At 36.9% G+C, this 25,080-nt stretch overlaps 1 protein-coding gene across 1 annotated transcript in view; it reads left to right on the forward strand.

Moving 5' to 3' along the window:
- KNL1 (kinetochore scaffold 1) overlaps positions 1–25,080 on the forward strand; it is a 61,866-nt gene that overhangs the window by 5,264 nt on the left and 31,522 nt on the right. Inside the window, exons 2-10 of the mRNA XM_008702248.2 lie at positions 5,873–5,926; positions 7,272–7,311; positions 8,246–8,305; positions 12,879–12,940; positions 13,794–13,846; positions 14,089–14,122; positions 15,973–16,010; positions 18,919–18,971; positions 19,789–24,873. Coding sequence (XP_008700470.1) covers positions 5,892–5,926; positions 7,272–7,311; positions 8,246–8,305; positions 12,879–12,940; positions 13,794–13,846; positions 14,089–14,122; positions 15,973–16,010; positions 18,919–18,971; positions 19,789–24,873 — 5,460 coding nt within the window. The 5' untranslated portion in view covers positions 5,873–5,891. The remainder of the gene's footprint in view (positions 1–5,872; positions 5,927–7,271; positions 7,312–8,245; positions 8,306–12,878; positions 12,941–13,793; positions 13,847–14,088; positions 14,123–15,972; positions 16,011–18,918; positions 18,972–19,788; positions 24,874–25,080) is intronic.

Consider the following 25,080-nt stretch of genomic DNA (forward strand, 5'->3'; position numbering starts at 1 on the left):
CTTCCAATCCGTGAGCATGGAACATTTTTCAATTTCTTTGTGTGTTCCTCAATTTCTTTAATGAATGTTCTGTAGTTTTCAGAGCACAGATCTTTTGCCTCTCTGCTTATGTTTATTCCTAGGTATCTTATGATTTTTGGTGCAATTGTAAATGGGATCAATTTCTTAATTTCTCTTTCTTTGGTCTTATTCTTAATGTATAGAAATGCGTCTGATTTCTGTGCATTGATTTTATATCCTGCCACGTTGCTGAATTCCTGTATGAGTTCTAGCAATTTTGGGGTGGAGTCTTTTGGGTTTTCCACATAGAGTATCATGTCATCTGCAAAAAGTGAGAGTTTGACTTATTTGCTGATTCAGATGCCTTTTATTTCTTTGTGTTGTCTGACTGCTGAGGCTAGGACTTCTAGTACCATGTTGAACAACAGTGGTGAGAGTGGACATCCCTGTCATGTTCCTGACCTTAGGAGAAAACTCTCAGTTTTTCCCCATTGAGGATGATATTTGCTATGGGCTTTTTGTATATGGTTTTTATGATATTGAGGTATGTTCCTTCTATTCCTACACTGTGGAGAGTTTTAATCAAGAAAGGATGCTGTACTTTGTCAAATGCTTTTTCTGCATCTATTGAGAGGATCATGTGGTTCTTGTCCTTTCTTTTATTAATGTGTATGTCACATTGATTGATTTTCGGATGTTGAACCACCCTTGCAGCCCAGGAGTAAATCCCACTTGGTTGTGGTGAATAATCCTTTTAATGTACTGTTGGATCCTATTGGCTAGTATCTTGGTGAGAACTTTGGCATCCACGCTCATCAGGTATATTGGTCTGTAATTCTCCCTTTTGGTGAGGTCTTTGGTTTTGGGATGAAGGTAATGCTGGCCTCGTAGAATTTGGAAGTTTTCCTTTCATTTCTATTTTTTTTGAAGCAGCATCAGAACAACAGGTCTTAATTCTTCTTTAAATGTTTGATAGAATTCCCCTGGGAAGCCATCTGGCCCTGGGCTCTTGTTTTTTGGGAGATTTTTGATTACTGCTTCAGTTTCCTTGCAGGTTATGGGTCTGTTCAGGTTTTCTATTTCTTTCTGGTTCAGTTTTGGTAGTTTATACGTGTCTAGGAATGCATCCATTTCATTGTTGGCATATAGTTACTCATAATATGTTCTTATAATTGTTTGTATTTCTTTGGTGTTGGTTTTGATCTTTCCTCTTTCATTCATGATTTTAGTTATTTGGGTCCTTTCTCTTTTTGATAAGTCTGGCTAGGGGTTTATCAATCTTGTTAAGTTTTTTAAAGAACCAGCTCCTAATTTCGTTGATCTGTTCTACTGTTCTTTTGGTTTCTGTTTCATTGATTTCTGCTCTAATCTTTATTATTTCTCTTGTCCTACTGGATTTAAGCTTTATTTGCTGTTCTTTCTCCAGTTCCTTTAGGTGTAGGTTAGGTTGTGTATTTGAGACCTTTCTCATTTCTTGAGAAAGGCTCGAAGTGCTGTATACTTCCCTCTTGGGACCACTTCTGCTCCATCCCAAAGATTTTGAACAGTTGTGTTTTCATTTTCAGTTGTTTCCATGAGTTTTTAAAATTCTTCTTTAATTTCCTAGTTGGCCATTCATTCTTTAGTAGGGTGCTCTTTAGCCTCCATGTATGTGATGATCCCAATCTTTTGGTACTGGTTGAGACCCGATTTGTGACCCAGGATGTGGTCTCTTCTGGAGAATGTTCCATGTGCACTCGAGAAGAATGTGTATTCTGTTGCTTTGGCATGGAATATTCAGAATATATCTGTCAAGTCCATCTGGTCCAGTGTGTCATTCAAAGCCCTTATGTCCTTGTTGATCTTATACTTAGATGATCTGTCCATTGCAGTGAGGGGCTGTTAAAGTCCCCTACTATTGTATTATTATGATGTGTTTCTTTGATTTTGTTATTAATTGGCTTAAGTAATTGGCTGCTCGCATGTTAGGGGCATAAATATTTACAATTGTTAGATCTTCTTCTTGGATACACCCTTTAATTATGGTATAGTGTCCTTCCTCATCTCTTATTACAGTCTTTGGTTGAAAATCTAATTTGTCTGATATAAGGATTGCCACCCCAGTTTTCTTTTGATGTCCGTTAGCATAAGTGGTTTTCCACCCTCTCACTTTCAATCTGGAAGAGTCTTTGGGTCTAAAATGAGTCTCTTACAGACAACACATCAATGGGTCTTGCTTTTTTATCTAATCTGGTACCCTGTGTCTTTTGATTGGGGCATTTAGCCCATTTAAATTCAGGGTAACTATTGAAAGATATGAATTTAGTGCCATTGTATTGTCTGTAAGGTGACTGTTACTGTATATTGTCTCTGTTCCTTTCTGGTCTTGTTACTTTTGGGCTCTCTCTTTGCTAAGAGGACCCCTTTCACTATTTCTTGTAGGGCTGGTTTGGTGATTGCAAATTCTTTTAGTTTCTGTTTGTCCTGGAAGGTTATCACTCCTTCTATTTTGAATGACATCATAACTGGATAAAGTATTTTTGGCTGCGTATTTTTCTTGTTTAACACCCTGAATATATCATGCCAGTCCTTTCTGGCCTGCCAGGTCTCCATTGATAGGTCTCCTGCCAATCTAATGTTTCTACCCTTGTAGGTTACAGATCTCTTGTCCCAAGCTGCTTTCAGGATTTTCTCTTTGTCTCTGAAGTTTGCAAGCTTCACTATAATAATAGAAGTCCAGGTGTTGACCTATTTTTGTTGATTTTGAGGGGGGTTCTCTGTGCCTCCTGGACTTGAATGCCTGTTTCCTTCCCCAGATTAGGGAAGTTCTCATGTATGATTTGCTCCAATATACCTTCTGCCCCTCTCTTTCCTCTTCTTCTGGGATCCCGGTTAGTCTAATATTGTTTTGCTTTATGGTATCACTTATTTCTCAAATTCTCTCCTCGTGTTCCAGTAGTTGTTTATCTCTCTTTTTCTCGGCTTCTTTATTCTCCATTGTTTGGTCTTCTAGGTCACTAATTCTCTCTTCTGACTCATTTATCTTACCTGTTAGAGCCTCCATTTTTGATCATTTCTCAGTAATAGCCTTTTTTATTTCAACTTGGTTGGATTTTAGTTCTTTTATTTCCCCAGAAAGGGATGCTGTAGTGTCTTCTATGCTTTTTTCAAGCCCAGCTAGTATCTTTATAATCTGTTATTCTGAACTCTAGTTCTGACATCTTACTAATGTCCATATTGATTAGGTCCCTGGCAGTCAGTACTGCCTCTTGTTCTATTTTGAGGTGAGTTTTTCCATCTTGTCATTCTGCCCAGAGAAGAATAGATGAATGAGAGAACAAATTACTAACATGCAACAACGACCCCAGAGAAATATACACTAAACAAATCAGAAGAGGTGCAAAACCAGAAAAAAAATAAAAGGGGGGGGCAGAGAATATAATCAGGTGAGCAGATTAGAGCAATACACTGGATGTGTGCTTTGGTCTATTTTTTTAGAAATTAGATCCCAAAATTGTAAAGAAAGAAAAGCTTACATATGTACAAAAAATACAAAGAAAGGATAGAATATAACTGTAAAAATGGATATTAAAAGACAAGAAAAAACAGTGGAAGAAGAAAAACCACAACAAAAAGGAAGGGATATAAACAGACAGGTGAGGGGCGCCTGGGTGGCTCAGTCATTAAGCGTCTGCCTTCAGCTTGGCATGATCCCAGAGCCCTGGGATCGAGCCCCACATCAGGCTCTTCCGCTGGGAGCCTGCTTCTTCCTCTCCCACTCCCCCTGCTTGTGTTCTGTCTCTCTCTGGCTGTCTCTCTCTCTATCAAATAATAAATAAAATCTTTAAAAAAAAAAAAAACAACAGACAGGTGAACAGAACAGAGCAATACACTATCTCCTGAGTGTATTTTGGTAGGTTTGTTAGAGGAAACTGCATCTCAAAATTGTAAAGGAAGACAAACTTATATATACAAAAGATCAAATATATTGAAAGGATAGACTAACTGTAAAGATGGAAATTAAAAAAGACTTTTAACAAAACAAAAAAAAAAGGCAAAAAAAAAAAAAAAGAAGAAGAAAAAGAGAGAATATGATCAGATGGGTGAATAGAACAGAGCCATACACTAAATTTTGGGTGTATTTTGGTCTGTTAGAAGAAATTGCACCCAAAATTTTAAAGAAAGAAGAATATATATATATATATATATATATATATATGATGAAATACAATGAAGGGATAGAATGTGACTGCAAAAATGAAAATTAAAAAAGATTTTTAAAAGGAGTTGATAAAAAAATTGGTTGAAAAAAGAAAGAAGAATAATTTTCTAAAAAAGAAAGAAAATTTAAAAGATTAAAGTTGAAAGACTAAAGAATCATGTAGAAAAAACCATGAGTTCTATGTGATGTATTCCCCTAGCACTGGAGTTTTGCAGTTCTCATTGATTGGTTAACTTGGTCTTGGCTGGGTGTTCTTGCTGATCTTTTGGGAGAGGGGCTTGCTGTGCTGATTCTCAAGTGTCTTTGCCCCAGGTGGAATTGTACTGCCCTTGCCAGGGGCCAGGCTAAGCAATCTGTTCTGGTTTGCTCTCTGTGGCTTTTGTTCCCTGAAGGCTTTCCACGAGGCTTTAGAGGATGAAAAGGAAAATGGCTGCCTCCCAATTGCTGGTGGGGGACCTGAAGACTTGGGGCCCCACTCCTCCATGTGCTCTCAGAGAAAAGCAGTCAATCACTCCTGACTCCCTGGTCTCCGGCCACACTCCATGCTCACCGGGCCTGTGACCGAGCATTTCTGTCTCAGGCATGCGACCCCATTTGGAATCTCCAAACCCATCAGACTCCTTTGACGGACTCCCGTGCCTCTCCTCCTGAGGGAGGAAGGGGGTCTCCCCAGTTCACCTTGTTGGGCCTCTGCTCCCAACTGTGCCACAGATCCTGGTTTATGGCAACCCTGAGCTGAGAGCCTACTCCTTGGCTCATTGATTGCAGCCAGCTTCCCCGCTCTGATGCCTGGGAGCTCTGCCACACTCAGACACCCCCGGTCTTCCTGTAACCCTGAGAATCCTGAGACCACTCTGCCCCAGCTGGGGTTCCATCCCCGCTTAGCAGCCTAAGCGATGTCTCTCACGGGAGTCGACCTCTCCAAGTTCCAGTTTTGTGCTCTGCTGCTGTATCACTTGCGCGTAGCCGGCGATCGGAGGCTTTCCCCCCTCCCCACCGGTGCGGTCTGTCCTCCCATATATCGTCTTCAATTCACTCCTCTGTACCTCCAACCCTGCAGAAAATGGTAGCTTTTCTTTTCATAGAGTTGCAGCTCTTCTTTTCTTCGATCTCTGATTGAGTTTGCAGGTATTCAGAATTATCTGATAATTACCTAGGTGAATTCCTGGGACCAGAGGAAATTAAGGTCTCCTACTCCTCCACCATCTTGGACTCTCACATTCAGCTATACTTTTTTAAATGTTATTTTTATGTCTTCAAGTTTTTTTGCTGAGTAGTTACAGTTTTCATAAAATAAATATGTATATTATGCACATCCAGTGTATTTTGATACCTAATTGATTTTACTTTGGGATTAAATTATTGTATAATCCATAAATTCTTGTAAACTAGGCCAAATTTTTATTTGAACCATTAATGCCCTTATCATCACAATCATAGTTAGTCACTGATTTTATTTGACTATGAGAATTTTCCAGGAGTATTAATTATAATGGAGTACCTTAAACTCAAAATTTCTCGTTTTTTACAATCCCATAGTGTAGCTTTTTCTTCCCTTTTTTTGGTCTTCCCCCAGAAAGTAATCCTGAAGTTACAACTTTGCTATTAATCTCTTCATAGTTTTTCTTTTCTTTCTCTCTCACCTTTTCTAATGTTGTGTATTTGTTACAGAAAAAGGTTTTCTTCAAAAATGGATGGGATGTCTTCAGAAGCTAATGAAGAAAAGTAAGTTCACGTAGTACAGCTAAAAATGTTAGACTGTTTATCAGAGAAAGATACTTTTCCTATTAGTAAGACCTGTTGATAACTTCTGAAATCTTTTTCCATTCTGTTCAAGGGAAAAGAAGTAAATGTTACAAAGTCATAGCTCTCTTTGCCATATCTTTGTGTTTATATATCTAGAGTCAAAACTAAGAGGGACTTTAGAGACCACCTCAATCCCTTCATTTCAGGATGGGAAAATTGAGGCCCAAGGAAATGAAATGATTGGTCTAAAATTGGCATCACAAACTGGTGGCCTGTTTATTTATTTTTTTAAAAAAGATTTTATTTATTTATTTGACAGAGATAGAGACAGCCAGCGAGAGAGGGAACACAAGCAGGGGGAGTGGGAGAGGAAGAAGCAGGCTCATAGCAGAGGAGCCTGATGTGGAGCTCGATCCATGATGCCGGGATCACGCCCTGAGCCGAAGGCAGATGCTTAACCACTGTGCCACCCAGGCGCCCCTGGTGGCCTGTTTATAGTCTATAGACTTTTTTTCCCCCCCACACAATGTTTTTAAATTTTTGAATTAGTTGCTAAAATTTTCTCTTGAAAAATCGACTGTAGGAGCACCTGGATGGCTCAGTCGGTTGAGTGTCCAACTCTTGATTTCAGCTCAGGGCATGATCTCTGCGTCATGAGATCGAGCCCCACATGGGGCTCCGTGCCCAGTGCAGTCTGCTTGAGATTCTCTCTCTCTCCCTCTGCTTCTCCCCCTGCTTGTGCAAGCTTGCTCTTTCTCTCTAAAATAAATAAATAAAATCTTTAAAAAAAGAAAAAAAAAAAAAAGAAAGAGAAATTGAGTGTAGCAACACTGGGCTCATATTCTTGTAGCAACAGCTAACCTGACCAGAGTAATGGCTGTGACCATTAGACCAAGCAGGAACTCTCCATTATCATCTCAATACTGCCTATTTTTCCTGCATCTCCTAAATGATCTGTTTGACCTCCATAGGCATTTGAATTTTCAAAACCTGATTTAAAAATCACACGGTAGTTAAACCAGAGCTAGTCTCTTGATTTATGACCCATTTATCTTAAAATTGTACCTCTGTAAATATGGTACACTATATTGTGCTGATTGTTTTGCAAGGGATATTCTTAGAGTGTACAATATGTATTTTAAAACACTGACCTAAATACTGACTTTAATGTCTTATAATATAAATTTTGCTAAGTGAGAGTGATGCCATGTGTTAACTGAAAGTGATGGCCAATTTAAAAGCTCGTAAAAGATGCTGTGATGATGGCTTTTGAAAATTCAGTCTTTTACCAATGTGTCTATAAATTTTGTTTTCCTTTTTTCAGTGACAATATGGACAGACCTGTTAGAAGACGACATTCCTCAGTAAGAAACACTTAAGAATTGTTACCTTTTATTGAATGTTGACTATATGTCACAGTAATTTTGACTGTAACATCACCATTCTACTCCCACTGGCTCCTATTGCTCTCTGGATACTCAAATATTCCCCTGGTTACACAATTCTGTAAATATACAAAAATTTGTATTTTATGAATTTCATGGTAATTTTATGAATTGTATGCCATGTAAATTATACTTCAATAAAGTTTAAGAATATATTTAAATAGTATAGTAAGATACAAAAAATCCAACTCAAACTGATTTAAGCACAAAATTTATTGGGTTTTGATACTGAAAAATCCAAAGATAGGGATGACTTTTGGGACAATGTAACTGACCAGGGGTTCCAATAATATCACCAATACTAGGATTTTCTCTCACTTTTCTACTCTGACTGCTTCCTCTAGGTAATCTCCATTTTCAGACAGGCCCTCTCCCCATGATTACTACAGTACCTCTAGCTCTCCCAACTTCCAGTTTCAACTCCTAAATGAAAAAGTGTCTATTTCGTCAACATAAAACAAAAACAAAGGATTTAGGATTGAATCATATTGGCTCGACTATCTTGTTATGGGTCAAGTCCTCCTTCCTGAACCACTCACTATTGATGAGCGAATATCGTGTGCATATTGTTCTAGGTGAGGGTTACATGTTGTGCCCTTGGGTTGGGGTGGAGCTTTACCTAGACCACATGGGATGAGAGTGGGCAAAATAATTGAGGAAGGTGGGCAGGGAGAAGGGAATAGATGCCGGATATTTAAACCATCCACAAAGTATAGCACTGAACAATATGAATTTGAGGAATTTTGGAGGTTTTCACAGAAATTTTAACATCTCTACCTTTCTCTTATGGTATAATTTGAACTGATTATTAATATTAATCCCAGATTTTCTTGAATAATTCTAATTCTTCTAGATCTTGAAGCCCCCAAGGAGTCCTCTTCAGGACCTCAGAGGTGGGAATGAAACAGTTCAGGTAAGTCTGTAGTGCAAACGCTTTGTAGATGACTATTTTCAGTGATAAATGTTAATAGGAACTTGATTAGCTGTATGAAGAGAGAACGTCATAAATGATTTCTAGTTGAATGTGCACGAGTAAGCATCCAGTGGCTGTCAGATTAAAATCCAAACACTTGAGTAAGCTGACACTCTTGATTTTTAAGCCCATTCTTGCCACTCTCACATATCTTTCTCACCATTGCTTACTATTCTGCAAACATGACACAAACTGTCAAGCCTGCAAGAATGTACATATAATATCTCCTCTATTTAGATGATTAGTCCTTCATTCTTCTTTGTCCTCCCAACATTCTATTAAAAATTTTTTTTGGAACGTTCTGAAAAGTAGCAGGAATTTTATAGTGAATGCTCATATAATCATCACTTAGATTCTTCAATTAATATTTTATCATACTTGCTTTATTGTAAGTTTGTAGTCCTCATTATTTTGTAATTCCTATTTGTCCTTTAAGACTCAACTTTGATATTGCTTCTCTCAGAAAATCATCCCTCAAAACCTTCCATTATAATGGTTTGCTAATGTCCATTCTAAATTAGAACTTCCTGAGGGTGGGAACTTTTATCATGCGTTTTTTCAACTTATTGTGCCTGGTATAGTTGACTTTCATCACATTTTGTCGATTGATGAAATGCATATAGTTTTGGAGACCATTCAATTCTGAATTCTCACTCTACTTGGCTTCTATAATCTTTCTATTTCTCAAATGCATCAAGCTTTTTCCTGTTTCAACACCTCTGCACACATTCTGCCTAGAATGCTTTCTCTCTACCCAACTCTTCATCTGACTAATTTTTTTTTTTTTTAAGATTTTATTTATTTATTTGACAGAGATAGAGACAGCCAGTGAGAGAGGGAACACAAGCAGGGGGAGTGGGAGAGGAAGAAGCAGGCTCATAGTGGAGGAGCCTGATATGGGGCTCGATCCCATAACGCCGGGATCACACCCTGAGCCGAAGGCAGATGCTTAACCGCTGTGCCACCCAGGCGCCCCTCTTCATCTGACTAATTTTTAACTAATCCTTCAGGTCTCAAATATACTTCCTCAAAGAAATCTTCCTGATTCTTAGGCTAGATTAGTTTTGTGTTTTGTTTTTTTTTAAACATAGTAAAAGTCTCTGTGGATTCTGTTTGTTTCTCTGTCATTTGCTTTTTGTGTTTGGTGTCTATGTGAGTAAGGAGGTTTGCTCTTATTAAAAAAGATGAGGGAAAATAAAAATAGCATTTTATAATGAAAAGATTCTCAGCATCACTAATCATTAGAAAAATGTAAATCAAAACCCCCACAGTGAGATATCACCTCATGTCCATTAAAATGGCTACTGTAAAAAGAAAAAAAAGCAACAAACAACAGAAAATAACAAGTGATGGCTAATATGTGGAATAATTGGAACCCTGGTACGCTGTTGATAGAAATGTAAAATGTTGTAGCCACTATGGAAAACAGTATGGTGGTGCGTCAAAAAATTGAAATAGAATTACCATATGATCCAGCAATTCCACTTCTGGATATATACCCAAAGTCTAGAAGAGACTTATACACCTGTCATAGCAGGATTTTTCACAATAGGCAAAAGGTAGAAGCAAACCAGTGTCCATTGGCAGATGAATGGATAAACAAAATGTGATATCAATGGAATATTATTTGGCCTTAAAAAGAAGGAAGTTCTGGGATGCCTCAGTGGCTTAGTTGTTAGGTATCTGCCTTTGGCTCGGGTCATGATCCCAGGGTCCTGGATTGAGTCCTGTGCCGGGCTCCTTGCTATCAGGGAGCCTGCTTTTCCCTCTGCCTTCCACTTCCCCTGCTTGTGCTCTCTCTCTCTCTGACAAATAAATAAAATCTTTACCAAAAAAAAAAAAAAAGGAAGTTCTGACACATACTACAACAAAGATGAACCTTAAGGGCATTATGCTAAATGAAATAAATTAATCACAAAAAGACAAATACTGGGTGGCTCAGTCGGTTAAGCATCTGACTCTTGGTTTCAGCTCAGGTCATGCTCTCAAGGTCGTGAGATTGAGCCCTGCATCAGGCTCCACACTCATTGTGGAGTCTGCTTGAGATTCTTTCTCTCCCTCTCTCTCTGCCCTTCCCCCTGCTTGCTCTCACACACTCTCTCTCTCTCTAAAATAAATAAATAAAAATCTGAAGAAAAAAAAAAAGACAAATACTTTATGATTCCGCTTATGAATTACCTAACCAGATTCATAGAGACCAAAAGTAAAATGGTGGTGCTAGGAGATTGGTTAGGGAAAGAAGACTTGTTTAATGGATATGGAGTTGCAGTTTTGCAGGATGAAAAGACTGGAAATTTGTTTCACGGCATTGTATACCTACTTAAGACTACTGTACTGTACACTTAAAAATGGTTAAGATGTATTATGGTAAATGAAACAAGCTAGTCACAGAAGGACAAATACTGCATGATTCCACTTACATAAGGTATCTAAAGTGGTCGAACTCATAGAAGCAGAGAGCAGAACATTGGTGGCCAGGGTCATAGAGAAGGGCAAAATGGGGGTTGCTAACAACAGGTATGAAGTTTCAGTTATACAAGGTAAGTCCTAGAAATATGCTACACAACATTGTGCCTATAATTAACAGTATTGTATTATACACTTAAAAATTTGTTGAGAGAGTAGATCTAAAGTTAAGAGTTCTGATCACTTTTAAAATAAAAATTAAAATTTTTTTAAAGATTTATTTATTTGAGAGAGGAGCAAAGAGGTAGGGGGAGAAGGAGAGAGAGAGAATCTCAAGTAGACTCTATGCTGAGCTCTGCAGAACCCAGTGCAGGGCTCAGTCTCATGACCCTGAGAGCATGACATGAGCTGAAACCAAGCGTTGGACACTTAAGTGACTTAGCCGCCCAGGCACCACATAAATTAAATTTTAAAAGGTGGTTAAGATGCTAAATTTTGTTGTGTATTTTACCACAGTTAAATTTTTTTCTTAAATCCTAGAAACAGTATAGTAAGGACAGGCCACATATCACTTGCTTTGTCCCCAGTCTTTCTTTTTTTTTTTTTTTTAAATTTTATTTATTTATTTGAGAGAGAGAGAGAGAACGAGCAGGGAGAGGACAGATAAAGAGGGAGAAGCAGACTCCGGGCTGAGCAGGGAACCTGAAACAGGGCTCGATCCCAGGACCTTGGGATCATCACCTGAGCTGAAGGCAGACGTTTAACCTGCTGAGCCACCCAGGTGCCCCTTTCTACTTTTTAATAGCAAAACAATCATTCATTTAAAAGGAGAGAGAAAAGGTAAGGGACAGTAATCAATTTCCTTAAATATATGTTTTTTGTGTCAGTATGCTTATTACCATTCACGTGGAAAATCATATTCATGTTTGTTAAGTGCATTGAGATATTTCAGAGAAATAAATAATTACCAAAATTAACACATTAACTCAGAATAAGACTTGGTCTCTGTCCATATTACTTTGGAGACCAAATTAATAGTAGTTTCCGTAAGAATCACACCATATAAGGAAACAATCAACAAAACCAAAAGACAACCAACAGAATGGGAGACGATATTTGCAAATGGCGTATCAGATAAAGGGCTACTATCCAAAATCTATAAAGAACTTACCAAATTCAACACCCAAAAAAGAAAAAATCCCCTCAAGAAATGGGCAAAAGACATGAACAGACATTTCTCTAAAGAAAACATACAAATGGCTAACAGACACATGAAGAGATGCTCAACATGACTCGGCATCAGGGAAATACAAATCAAAACCACAATGAGATACCACCTCACACCAGTCAAAATGGCTAAAAATAACAACTCAGGAAACAACAGATATTGGGGAGGATGTGGAGAAAGGGGAGCCCTTCACACTGTTGGTGGGAATGCAAGCTGGTGCAGCCATTCTGGAAGACAGTGTGGAGATTCCTCAAAAAGTTAAAAATAGAACTAGTCTATGACCCAGCAGTTGCACTACTGGGTATTAATCTAAAGGATACAAAAATTGATTCGAAGGAGCACGTGCACCCCAATGTTTATAGCAACAATGTTCACAATTGCGAAAATATGGAAAGAACACAGATGTCCACCGACAGTTGAATGGATAAAGAAGATGTGGTGTGTGTGTGTACACATACACACTAGAATATTACTCAGCCATCAAAAAGAATGAAATCTTGCCATTTGCAACAATGTGGATGGAACTAGAGGATATATTATGCTAAGCGAAATAAGTCAATCAGAGAAAGACAAATACCATATGATTTCACAATTTAAGAAACAAACATGAACATAGGGGAAGGGAAAGAAAAATAAGATAAAAACAGTAAGAGAGGCAAACCATAAGAGTCTCTTAACTATAGGGAACAAATAGGGGAGGTGAAAGGGAATGGGGTAATTGGGTGAAGGGCATTAAGGAGCTCTTGATGTAATAAGCACTGGGTGTTATATGCAACTGATAATCACTAAACTCTACCCTGAAACTAATAATACACTCTATGTTAACTAACTTGAATTAAAAAAGAAAAAAGAATCATATCATATATTCTCTGCCCTTAGGAATCTAATGCTTTGAGAAATAAGAAAAGCTCTCGTCGAGTCAGCTTTGCAGATACTATAAAGTAAGTTGGAAGAAGGAATGATTAAAATGTTACAGGTAATGATTTTTTGTGCATCAAACCAGGTATGTTGGTAATAACTGACTTGGATAATCTGGGTTTTAATTACATAAGCATTAGAGAATTATTATTTAAAAGGTTATTATTCAGCATTATGCTTGAGAAAGCATCACCTCTAAAGTCAGAAACAAAACAGCTATGTCTTTCCACTGTTAATTTAACATTGTATTGAAGGTGCTAATAAAAATAGAGAAAGTGGAGTTCTAAAAATTGGAAAGATGGGGGTAAATCTATTACCTTTTGCAGATTAAATGCTTGCATATTAGGAAAATATAAGAATAGAAAATATAAGAATATCAATTGAAATATACAATAAATAAATAGATAATAAGTAGCAGGGTACAAAATTAATATATGAAAATTAGTATATTTCCTATATATAAATAATACCCAGATAGAAGATAAATGTCTTTTTCCCCATTCTGTTATATTTTTTTGCTATGTATTTAATAATAAAAGCATATAAAGGATAAACCATTACTGAAGGATACTAAAAATTGTGTGAATGAAGTTATAACAAGTTCCTGAATGAAAAGATTCAACAGCACCTAGGTGGCTCAGTCAGTTAAGTGTCTGCCTTTGGCTGGGGTTATGATCCCAGGGTCATGGGCCAGGGTCATGGGATCAAGCCCTGTGTCCGGCTCCCTGCTCAGCAGGAAGCCTGCTTCTCCCTGTCCCTCTGCCTGCTGCCCCTCCTGCTTGTGCTTTCTATCTCTGTCAAATAAATAAATAAAATCTTTTTAAAAATAAATAAATAAAATTACAGATTGTCAGTAATCTTTATTTTCTTTCCTAGAGTATTCCAGACAGAGTCTCATATGAAAATATTAAGAAAGTCAGAAATTGCAGGTAAATATGTTATTGCAATCCCTGCTAAATCTGTTTTCTGTTAAATTCTACTGTGGCTATCTAACCAGTAATTGATAAAACTGTCTTATTGCTTAAAAAGTGTAGCTTGAGGCATGGGGGCAGAAAGTAAGGTGGGTAGTTAGTAATTTCTTTTTTTCAATTGTTGTTAATGTTCTTATGCGATTTTTCTAATGCTTTATCAGTGTATCCTTGTACAAATCTAATTTTTATTTTATTTTTAGAAACAGAAGCGGGAGAAAATGTTCTGTTTATACAGTAAGTAAAGAAAATGTGATTCAAATTACATTTTAAAAGTTGTTTATTCCTATCAAATGCAGTGGGTTTTTGAACTTATTTTTTAAGTATTTTATTTATTCATTTGAGAGACAGCACAAGCAAGGGGAGTGGCAGAGGGTGAGGGGGAAGCAGGCTCCTCCCTGAGCATGGAGACCAACACATGCTCAATCCCAGGACCCTGAGATCATGACCTGAGCTGACAGCAGATGCTTAACAGACTGAGCCACCCAGGCACCCCAAATGCAGTGTTTTTTAAAGTAATAGTCTTTTTATTTGTGAAATACTTCAGATTGTGAAATACTTAGGAATAATTCAGAAAACATATTCTTTGCAGAATTTAATATATTGCTATCTCGGATTAAGTGTGTGCATTGTACAGCTTATCCTTTTAACAGAGTGATGAAACACTCTACTTTCACATATAAATCCTTAAATACGACAGTATAAAACAATGAAACCAAGTTTTCAGATTTTTCATTAAATTAGTTTTTCTTATTATGTTAATATATAGAAAAAAATACCAGTCGCTCTTGAAGAAATGGAAAGATGCTTATTTTCATTCATCGTAAGAGAAATAAAAAGTTAGATTATTATTGAGATACAGTTTTTCATCTAATCAGTTAAGAATATAGGTAAGGGGCACCTGGGTGGCTCAATGTATTGAACCTCTGACTTCAGCTCAGGTCATGATCTCAGGGTCCCGGGATCAAGCCCCATATCCGGCTCTCAGTAGGGAGCCTGCTTGTCCCTCTCCCTCTGCCCCTCCCCCCACCCATGCTCTCACGATCGCGCGCGTGCTCTCTCTCTCTCTCAAATAAATAAATAGAACTTAAAAAAAAGAATATAGGTAAAAAGTCACTCATTGCTAGTGGATATAAATTGAAGAAGGCAGTTGGCAGTATCATTCAAAATTTTAAATACATATGCCCTTTGACTCAGTAATTTCATGTCTGGGAATTTATTTCAAGATATTTGTAAATGTTTAAAATGATGAACATATAACATTATTCACTGCAGCATTTATTGTAATAGCAAAGGATGTAAATGATCCCAAGGATCTATCAGTAAAGGACTGGTTAAATAAATTATAAATTTTCTGTGTAATTGACCACTGTTGAGCTGGAAAAAAGATTCTTTTTATATACTGATTCAGAAAATTCTTTAAGCTTAGACTCCTCACAGTTAACCATTGCTGGGTGTGGAGCCCAGCACAGGCTTGTGAACTCAACAACTCTGAGATCAAGACCTGAGCTTAGTTAGATCAAGAGTTGGATGCTTAACCAACTGAGCCACTCAGGTTCCCTGATAATTTTACATGTCTTTGCAGAAACTTAAATGTATATCCAAGTGTATGTTTATCTTTAGTATTTGTTTTTAACAAGACAAAAATGAGAACACTTAATAATATGTCTTATAGCACTTTCCATGTTGTTACATATTGATATACCTAATTTGTTGTATGTTTGCATCAGCACTTAGCTCCCTGCTGATGGACGTTGGGTTGTTTTCTTTTATTTGCTTTTAAGGCTAAATCTCTAGAAAATGAGTTACTTTGTAGGTTGTTCTTTAAAAAAAAAACAACAGCATGTATTAAGCATATTTTTATAGTATCCTTGAAATTAACAAAGCCTTAAGACCAATCCGAAAAGAGTCCTTTAACTGCCTTGTAATTTTTTTCTGCCAGAGTTAGATGAGTCTTTTTAAAGATGTCGTCGTATTTTTCTGCCAATCACCCTATGAAAACCTTTCACCTTCCCTACTCTTTCAAATGTTGTGATTCTTGGTAATTGTTTGGGGTATATATTTTAAAAATACTTTTTAATTTTTAGGAATAAGAATCCAGAAGATAACTACTGTGAGATTACTGGTGAGTATGACCAGAATACTTTTCTTACCACATAACCTTCTCTTCAACCAAATTTTGTACAGTTATGTGTAAGAGAACTATGGGAAAAAATGTAAAGAGCTCTGTTCTTTATACAAAATCTTCAATATGAAATTTCACAAACTTGCTATTTTTTCTGCAAAACCTGCTGTTCCACTTGTTTTCTCTATTTTGGATTCCCACTCACTCATTTACTCAAGTCCGAAATTGAGTCATTTTTGAACTTTTTCCTCATTCCCCATACCCATTCTTTCTCTTAAGTATCTTGCAAATCTTTTACCTCTTCTCCATTCCTTCTGCTACTGTTTGAGTTCAAAACTTCATTATTCATTATTCTTTCATGGGCTGTTGTATGTATGTATGTATGTATGTATTTTTTTTTTTAAAGATTTTATTTATTTATCTGACAGAGAGCCAGACAGAGAGGGAACACAAGCAGGGGGAGTGGGAGAGGAAGAACCAGGCTCCCAGCAGAGGAGCCTGATGTGGGGCTCGATCCCAGAACGCTGGGATCACGCCCTGAGCCATTTGCAGCCGCTTAACAACTGCGCCACCCAGGCGCCCCGGCTGTTGTATTTAGTTTCTTATCCCTATAAGCCATTCTACATATTTCTGAATTTGATATTACCTCCCAACTTAAAATTGTTAAATGGGACTTTTTTATTTACAGAATAAAACCCACATTCTTTGGCATAGACTTTGAAAGCTCTTTAAAATTTGGCTTGACTTCTACTACCTTATCTCTTGCCCTTTATGGATATCTTATGCTCTAGCCCATGAAGAAGTATTTATAGATCCCCATGTTGACTTTTTTTCTGTGTATCCATTTGTAAATGCTGTTTCTTCTCTCTGAAGTCCCCTTTCTACTCCAAGTTGCCTATCAGTCTTCTCGTTTTTCACCTTAGTTTTTCACTTAACTTAACTTCAGTGCTATTCAGTGTAGCCAGTCGACGGTGCCTGGCTGGCTCAGTTGGTGGAACATGCAACTCTTGATCTCAGGGTTGTGAGTTTGAACCCCACATTGGGTGTAGAGATTACTTAAGAATAAAATCTTAACAAAATCAAAAACAAAAACAAAGTATCTAGTCCACAAACTGTTCATAATCCATGACAGCAAAGGAGCTTGCACTAGAATGTAAATCAACTATGGCAGTAAGCTACTGTTCAGTTAGCTGACATTTTTCTCTTAGCAAAGTTTTCTTGATGAAGGAAATGTCACATGATTTACATTGGCTGCAAGCTCCTTGTTTCATCATGAATTGGTAACAAGCAGTTCACGGACTGGCACCACACATCATGTTATACTGGCTTAAATGGAGCCTTTTCTGACAAAACCAAGGAGTCACTCTGTCCTGTAATGTTATAATACCCCTTCTATTTCTCAGTCTTCTGGAGAATTTATCACATTGTATTTTAGGTATTTACTTCTGGCTCTTTAATTAAACCAGGAACCCTGAGTCCAGAAATTTTGTCTGTTCTTTGTACCTTAATAGGTAGTTGAGTTTTGGGACACGTAATAGGTTCTGAGTAAATATTTGTTGAATAGGTGAATGAAAGCTTGATATATAAGTAATATTTTTAACAAAAAGCCTGTAATTACTTCATTCTATTCAATTGAGGTTGTCCTAAACTCTTTAAAATGTTCCAAAGATTTCTGTGATGAGCACTGCGTGTTAAATGGAAGTGTTGAATCACTGTATTGTACATGCGAAACTAATATTACACTGAATGTTAACTAACTGGAATTTGAATAAAAACTTTTTTAAAATGTTCTAGAAATTTGTCTTTAAACTTAAGTATTATAAAATGTATTTCCTTTTTTATTACCGCATCTTCAATCCTTTCCTTATTTCCAAAGTCCATCTGTTACCTAATCTTTATATTTCAATTCTGAAGTGTCCTGAGTCTGATCCTTTATTTCCATTCTCATTTTCTCTTACCCAAACAGAAATTCTCATCCTGTTTGTATCTGCACTATTACAGCAGCTCCTCATTGGTTCATCTACTTTTTTCTCCTTCTCTGGAGTTATTTTTATAAAATGCACATCTCATCATGGTAACATCTAGATTCCTTAACATAGAATAAAAGATGCTTCAAAATCTTACTCTAACATTTCAGTCCCATGAATTGGTACTCTTTACCATGTAACCTCTACTATCCAGAAGTAAAGGGGGAAAAACTAGTCCAAACTCCACCTTTAAAATTCCCCCTTTAAAATCCCCACGGCATCTAAAAATATTTCAGTCACATAGAGAATACAATAATCACAGATCTTTCTGTCCCTAAAATGGGACAATTATAAGTTTTGGGGGTTTTTTGGTTTTTTTTTAAAAGATTTATTTAGGGGCTCCTGGGTGGCTTAGTTGGTTAAGTGTCTGACTTTGGCTCAGATTATGATCTCAGGGTCCTGTGATTGAGCCCCACATCAGGTTCCATGCTCAGCAGGGACTGCTTCTCTCCCTCTCCCTCTGCCCCTCCCCTCACTCATGCTCTCTCTCAAATAAATAAAATCTTTTTTAAAAAATAAAACATTATTTATTTGAGAGAGAGAGCACACGGGGTGAAGGGCAGAGGGAGAGGGAGGGAAGCAGACTCCCCACAGTGTGCAGAGCCTGATGTGGGGCCTGATCTCAAGACCCTGAGATCAGGACCTGAGCCGAAATCAAGAGTTGAAGACTTAACCAATTTAAGTTGGTTGTCCATTGGTTTCCCAAGGGACCATCAGAAGTCTTAATGAAATTTAATACCTAAGTCCTTACGAAGGGCTTAGTAACTGATAAAACTTAAATAAATACTCATAAATGATGAAGAACCTAAGGAAAGAAAAATCAGACTCTTGGTGATATATATTTTTATTATTGACTGTAGTTTTTTCCTCTTTTTCAATAGGGATGAACACATTGCTTTGTGCTCCCATTCAGACCCAGATGCAACAGAGAGAGGTATGAGTTTATGCACATGCCTTTTATTTTATTCTCCCTTATAGTTAACACACATAGAAAAATTAATGATAACGGCATGTTTTAGGGATTACTTACTAAAGTAGACCAGCATAGACTGGAAAACTTTCTACCTTTTCAGGTAACCTAAGGACCATTCGATGATGGCCAGTTTAAATAATAGGGAAATATATTAATTATATTTGGACTTCTCAAACTATATTGGGCATATGCAGGATTTTTTTTATTTTGTTAAAATAATTCTTTTTCAGTATATCTGGGGCAGGCCCTGAGATTCTATACTTTTAACAATCTCGTGATGATACTAGTGCACTAGTTTACAGACCATACTTTGAGTGGCAAGGAATTAGACTGTTTCCTTACAAATAAAACCACTGTATTTAGATTCAAAGAGAACCCAACTGCCAAGGGTAGAGTGTACTGTAAATTAGCCATCATGCTCTTAGCCCTTTCTACGTCTTTTTTACTTAGAATGGAAATGACCTAATATAGTAATTAGAATTTTCATTATAGTTACGTTTGATAGTCAGTCTTTTTCATTTTTTAGTCACTTTAGTTGGTGTATAATTAACCTTGAACTTTTATTTGTCGAAAAGCACTTAAAGCATTTACAGACTTTGAAAAAAAAAGGTGATAACATATTATAGACTACATACCACACCACTGACTCAAACAAATCAATGTATCATGAAGCCATCACTGAGGAATATTTATATAGTACTCTGTATATAGTACATATTGTAAAATACCTTTCTAAAAGTTTGCATTTGATCTGATCTATATTTTGCTTTCATTATAGATTTCAATTACAGAACACAACCATGAGAGAAAACATGCAAATGACCAAACAGTCATCTTTTCAGATGAAAACCAGATGGACCTAACAAGAAGTCACACTGTAATGATTACCAAAGGCCTTTTGGATTGTACTAAAAGTGAAAAGTCCGCTAAGATAGATACCACATCATTTCTGTCTAACTTAAAGCTCCATACTAAGGATTCAAGAATGAAAAATGAATTAAATTTTTCCATGGATCAAAGCACTTCTTCAGAAAAGAAAATAAATTTTAATGACTTCATAAAAAGATTGAAAACAGGAAAGTCTAATGCTTTTCCTACAGGACCTGATAAAGAAAATTTTGAGATATCTATTCATGCCAAAGAATCAAATAGGGCCTCTTCTATACATCAAATGCATGTACCTCTTACGGTAGATGAAAATAGTAATAATATGACAAGAATCTTCAGAGAACAAGATGATGGGATGAATTTAACCCAATGTCATACAGCCAATATTAAGACTTTGGTTCCCACATCCAGTGAGGCCAGCTTAAGGGAATTTAAAGGCGATGATATTACAGTTTATGGCAATGATTTTATGGACTTGACAACTAATCACACTATAGAGAATTTACCCTCAGCAGATAATTTATCTAATAAAGAAAATCAAAGTCAGAATGTCATGATGGGGGTTATGGCAGATTATGGAACTGAAGCTCCAGGAGGGAAGACAATCTTTAAGAATAAACCAAATGCTGCCTTTCAAGACCCTTCTTTAAACCCTAATGGTGAAATACATATTACCAAAAGTCATACTACAGGGACAGAAACTCACGCAGGCACACAGACTTCTAACCAGCATGCCAGAACATTGGCCATAATCCCAGAATCTATATGTTCCAGCCCAGCTACTCAAGATTATAAGACATTTTTCTATTCTAGTAGTAACGATGCCATGGAACTGACCAAGTGTCTCTCAGGTATGAGAGAAGAGAAGAATTTGCTGAAGAATGACAGTAATTATTCTAAAGTGTATCCCAATCCAGATGCCATCTCTCTTCTCACAGAGAAAACTATTTATTCAGGAGAGGATAATATGGACATTACCAGGAGTCATACAGTTACAATAGATAATCAGATTTTTAAACAAGATCAGACAAATATATGGAGAGCCGATACACCAACATCTGAAAAAGAAATGAGGCTCCAAAATCTCATAACCATGTCAGAGGATGGGAAAATAAATATAAATTGTAACTCAGTTCCTCATGTATCTAAGGGAAGGTTACAGCAGAGCCTGGCAAATTCTTTATCTATTTCATTGACTGACAAAAAGACTGAAATCTTCACAGGTGAAGATATGGATTTGACTAAAAGTCACACAACTAACTTAGGAAGTCAAGCTCCTCTTTCATCTTACAAACTAATATCTGAGAATACCAGTAAATTTCACTCTCAAAGCAAAAGCCCTTCAGATGAATGGGAAGAAATGACCAAAAGTCATAGTGAACCATCCCAGCAGCCAGATATAATATCTAAAAACATTCCCGCTGACACCTGGGGCAAAGAAAAAGATCAAGTTTTAAAGATTGGACAGTATCTTGATAAAGTTTCCCCTCAGTCAGCTGATATTAATCAAGACATAGCAACAAGCCATGGTATAGTGTACTCTGGTGGAATTCTTGAGAAACAAGTAGCACTGGGAAATAATAGAAATACAGTTCCATGTGACCCATCTTTGTTTCCTATCACAGAGTCACTATTTTCATTAGAGGGACAGTCTACCATGAAAAATCACAATATTGCTGTTAACAGTTACACAGTGAAATCTGTATCAGGCCAGAATTCTAAACTGCCTGAGCCACTGAGGAAAAGTGTAGGCAATCCCACACCTGACTGTTCCTATAACAAAACAATTATTTGTTCAGAGGAGGAACAAAATATGGATCTAACCAAGAGTCACACTGTTGTCATTGGATTTGGTCCTTCTGAAGTACAAGAATTGGGTAAGACTAATTTAGAAAATGCTAACAGACAGCTAACAACAGTAGACAGACAGATAGCTGTAAAAGTTGAAAAATGTAATAAAACTCCTATAGAAAAAACTGGAGTGTTTGTTTCTAATGATAACATAGATGTGTTAGAAGACAAAAGCATACGAAAACTTGGATTTCTGAATGAAAAGCAAGATGTCAAAATTCGTGGAAGGAAAAGTGTTGGCAGACAAAAAGTTGATAAGACTATTGTATTTTCGGAAGGTGATGAGAATGATATGGATATCACCAAGAGTTATATAGTAGAAATAAATCATAAAGCTTTATTATATGAACAAGATTCCCATTTGGCAGGAACTTCTAAAACTGTTCTGTATACATGTGGGCAAGATGACATGGAGGTCACTAAAAGTCACACAACTGCCTTAGAATGTAAAACTGTCTCACCGGATAAAATAACCACTAGGCCTATGGACAAAACTGTAATGTTCGTAGATAATTGCAATGAACTGGAAATGACAAAGTCACACACAGTTTTCATTGACTACCAAGCAAAGGAAAGGTCTGTGCTTACAGACAGACTTGACTTCGAACTATCCATAAAGAAAAGCCTAGAAAAGCCAAAAGTGACACCCTCTTCTGCTGAGGAGAATGTTTCCTTTCCAGAGAATGGTGCAAGTGACCATTCAGCAGCAACAGTCAACAAGGTAACACTCCTGAGGGGATGGTCTAACAATGGTCCTATAGAGAAAGCTGCTGTAGGACTTACAGCTGGCGATAACATGGAAGTGTCTAAATCAACCTTTTGGAAAAATGAAGATATACAAAAGCCTGAATTTCTGAATGAAACTATATCAGGCAAAAGTCAGAGAAGGAAAAGCCTTAGACTCAAAAATGACAAGACTGCTGCATTTTCCAAAAATGATAAAAATGATATGGATATCACCCAGAGCTGTACAGTGGAAATAAACAACAAAACCGCCCTGGAAGATAGAGAGGATTCCCATTTGGTGCCTTTGGCAGGAACTTCTAAAACTGTTTTGTATACATGTGGGCAGGATGACATGGAGATGACTAGAAGTCACACAACTGCCTTAGAATGTAAAACTGTCTCACCAGATAAAATAACTACTAGGCCAATAGACAAAACTGTAATGTTTGTAGATAATCACGATGATCTGGAAGTCACCAAGTCCCATACTGTTTTCATTGATTGTCAAGACACGGAGAAAATTCTTCAAGAGTGCCCTAAATTTGGAATACCTAATGGAAAAATCTTGGGTATTTCTTTTCGTAATGATGGTAGCTCTGTTCAAGAAACTGAAAAACAAGCACTGGCGGTAGAAAACAAAATTGTTCTTTACGCTAAGCAAAAGCACCATGTGATACCCTCTGTTCCTACTAATACATTGTCTAGGGGTCAAAGTGAGTTAGAAATTATCAAATTCAATAGCGCTGTGGATGAAGAGGTGATGGGGAAAGTTGTAGACCAGGACTGTACACTGGAAAAAGCCAAAATTGGAAGCTGTCAGTTAAATAGTACAGAGAGAAGAAACATGGATTTTACAAATAGTCATGCAACTGCTATGTGTGGATCTGGTGATAATTATTCCTGTTTACCAAATGCTATTTCCTGTTTTGATAATTTGGAGGGGAATATCATGTCCTTAGGTGAGAAAGATGAGAAAGCCAGTAACTGTCCAGTGCAAAATGATCTTACTTATGTAAACAATTTAGCCAGTGAATATTACTTGAAGTCTGAGGGACTCCCTCTCTCTGCTTCTTGTTCTTTGTTGGAAAAGGAAAAAGTGACTCAAACCAATACCGAAAGACAGTCAAACTGTGTTACAACAGTGCTCAAAGATCAAGATGTGATTAAGGAGCCCCAAAACTTAATAGCTAATCAAACTTTACTATATAGCCAAGATCTGGGGGAGATAACTAAACCTAATTCAAAGCGAGTATCTTTTAAGCTCCCAGAGGATCAAATGGAGGGCTTTGTTGATATGGCAGAGCATAATTTAAAGATGACCTTTGTTGATGATGTTTGTGTTACTTCTCAGCTTCATCTCTCAAGCCAGCTACCTCCATTATCTCAGCAAGGACAGATAATTGTGAATAAAGATGAAACGATACCATCTACTGCTGGAAATAAGAATTTAAATATTGCTATAGGAAATTCCTCTATACCCACATGTGAAAATGAGTCCAAAATGCTCAATAATGACAAACAGTTTACTACAGCCTGTAAAAAAGAGCTGAGGAAAAATATTCAGACAGCTAAATGTAATACAGATTTCCACAGTAATTCAGACTTGACTAAGCAAGTTACTCAAACTCATGCTAATTCTAGAGAAGCATCAGATCCTGCAATTGCGTCTAATACTGCAAGTTTTAGTTGTGTCGGATCAAATCTGAATAATTTGAATGGAAAACCTGAAGAATTTTTAGATTTCCAAACTCCTCACATACCACCTTCTCCAGAACAATTACTTGAATTGACAAATAAGGCACACAGTCATACAAGTATAGTGCAAGCTACAGAAATACATAATATTACCACTGTGCCCAGCAATGTTGAAGATGATAGAGATGAAGAAAATAAAATTTCTCATAATGGAGCTGAAACTAACTCTGTACCACTCATGACAGTTGTGAAAGATAAAGTGAGGAGATGTTCTTTGGGAATATTTTTGCCCAGGTTGCCAAACAAGAGAAATTGTAGTGTCACTGGTATAAATGACCTGGAGCAGATTCAAGCAGACACAACTGATTTGAATCACTTAGAAGCTCAACCAGCCTTCAGTAAGGAGTCAAGCATTGAATTTGTTGCAGCTAAACTGACCTTAAGTCCATCTCAATATATAAATGAGGAAAACCTTCCTATATATCCTGGTGAGATTAATTCCTCAGATTCTATTACCATAGAAACTGAGGAAAAGGCTTTGATTGAGACATATCAGAAAGAGATTTCACCATCTGAAAATAAAATAAGAGAAACCTGCAGTAGCCAAAAAAGAACTTGGGTACAAGAAGAAGATGATATTCAGAATGAGAAAAAAATCAGGAAAAGTGAGATTAGGTTTAGTGATACCGCACAAGATCAGGAGGTAAGCTCTGTCTTGAACTAAGGAATGTGTTTTTTAAGTTATGAGTATTGAATTTTAATTTTAGTCTTGGATGAGCAGGAATTGATTATTTCCAATTATAAGGCTGGAGAAATATTCCTATTTAGAATGTTAAGGAATTATTTGACTAACAGCTAGACTTAAAAAAATTCAATCTTTTTTTTCATCACAAAAAATGAAATGAGAAGT

This window comes from Ursus maritimus, unplaced genomic scaffold, assembly GCF_017311325.1.
Source record: "Ursus maritimus isolate PB19 unplaced genomic scaffold, ASM1731132v1 scaffold_35, whole genome shotgun sequence".
Lineage (NCBI taxonomy): Eukaryota > Metazoa > Chordata > Mammalia > Carnivora > Ursidae > Ursus > Ursus maritimus.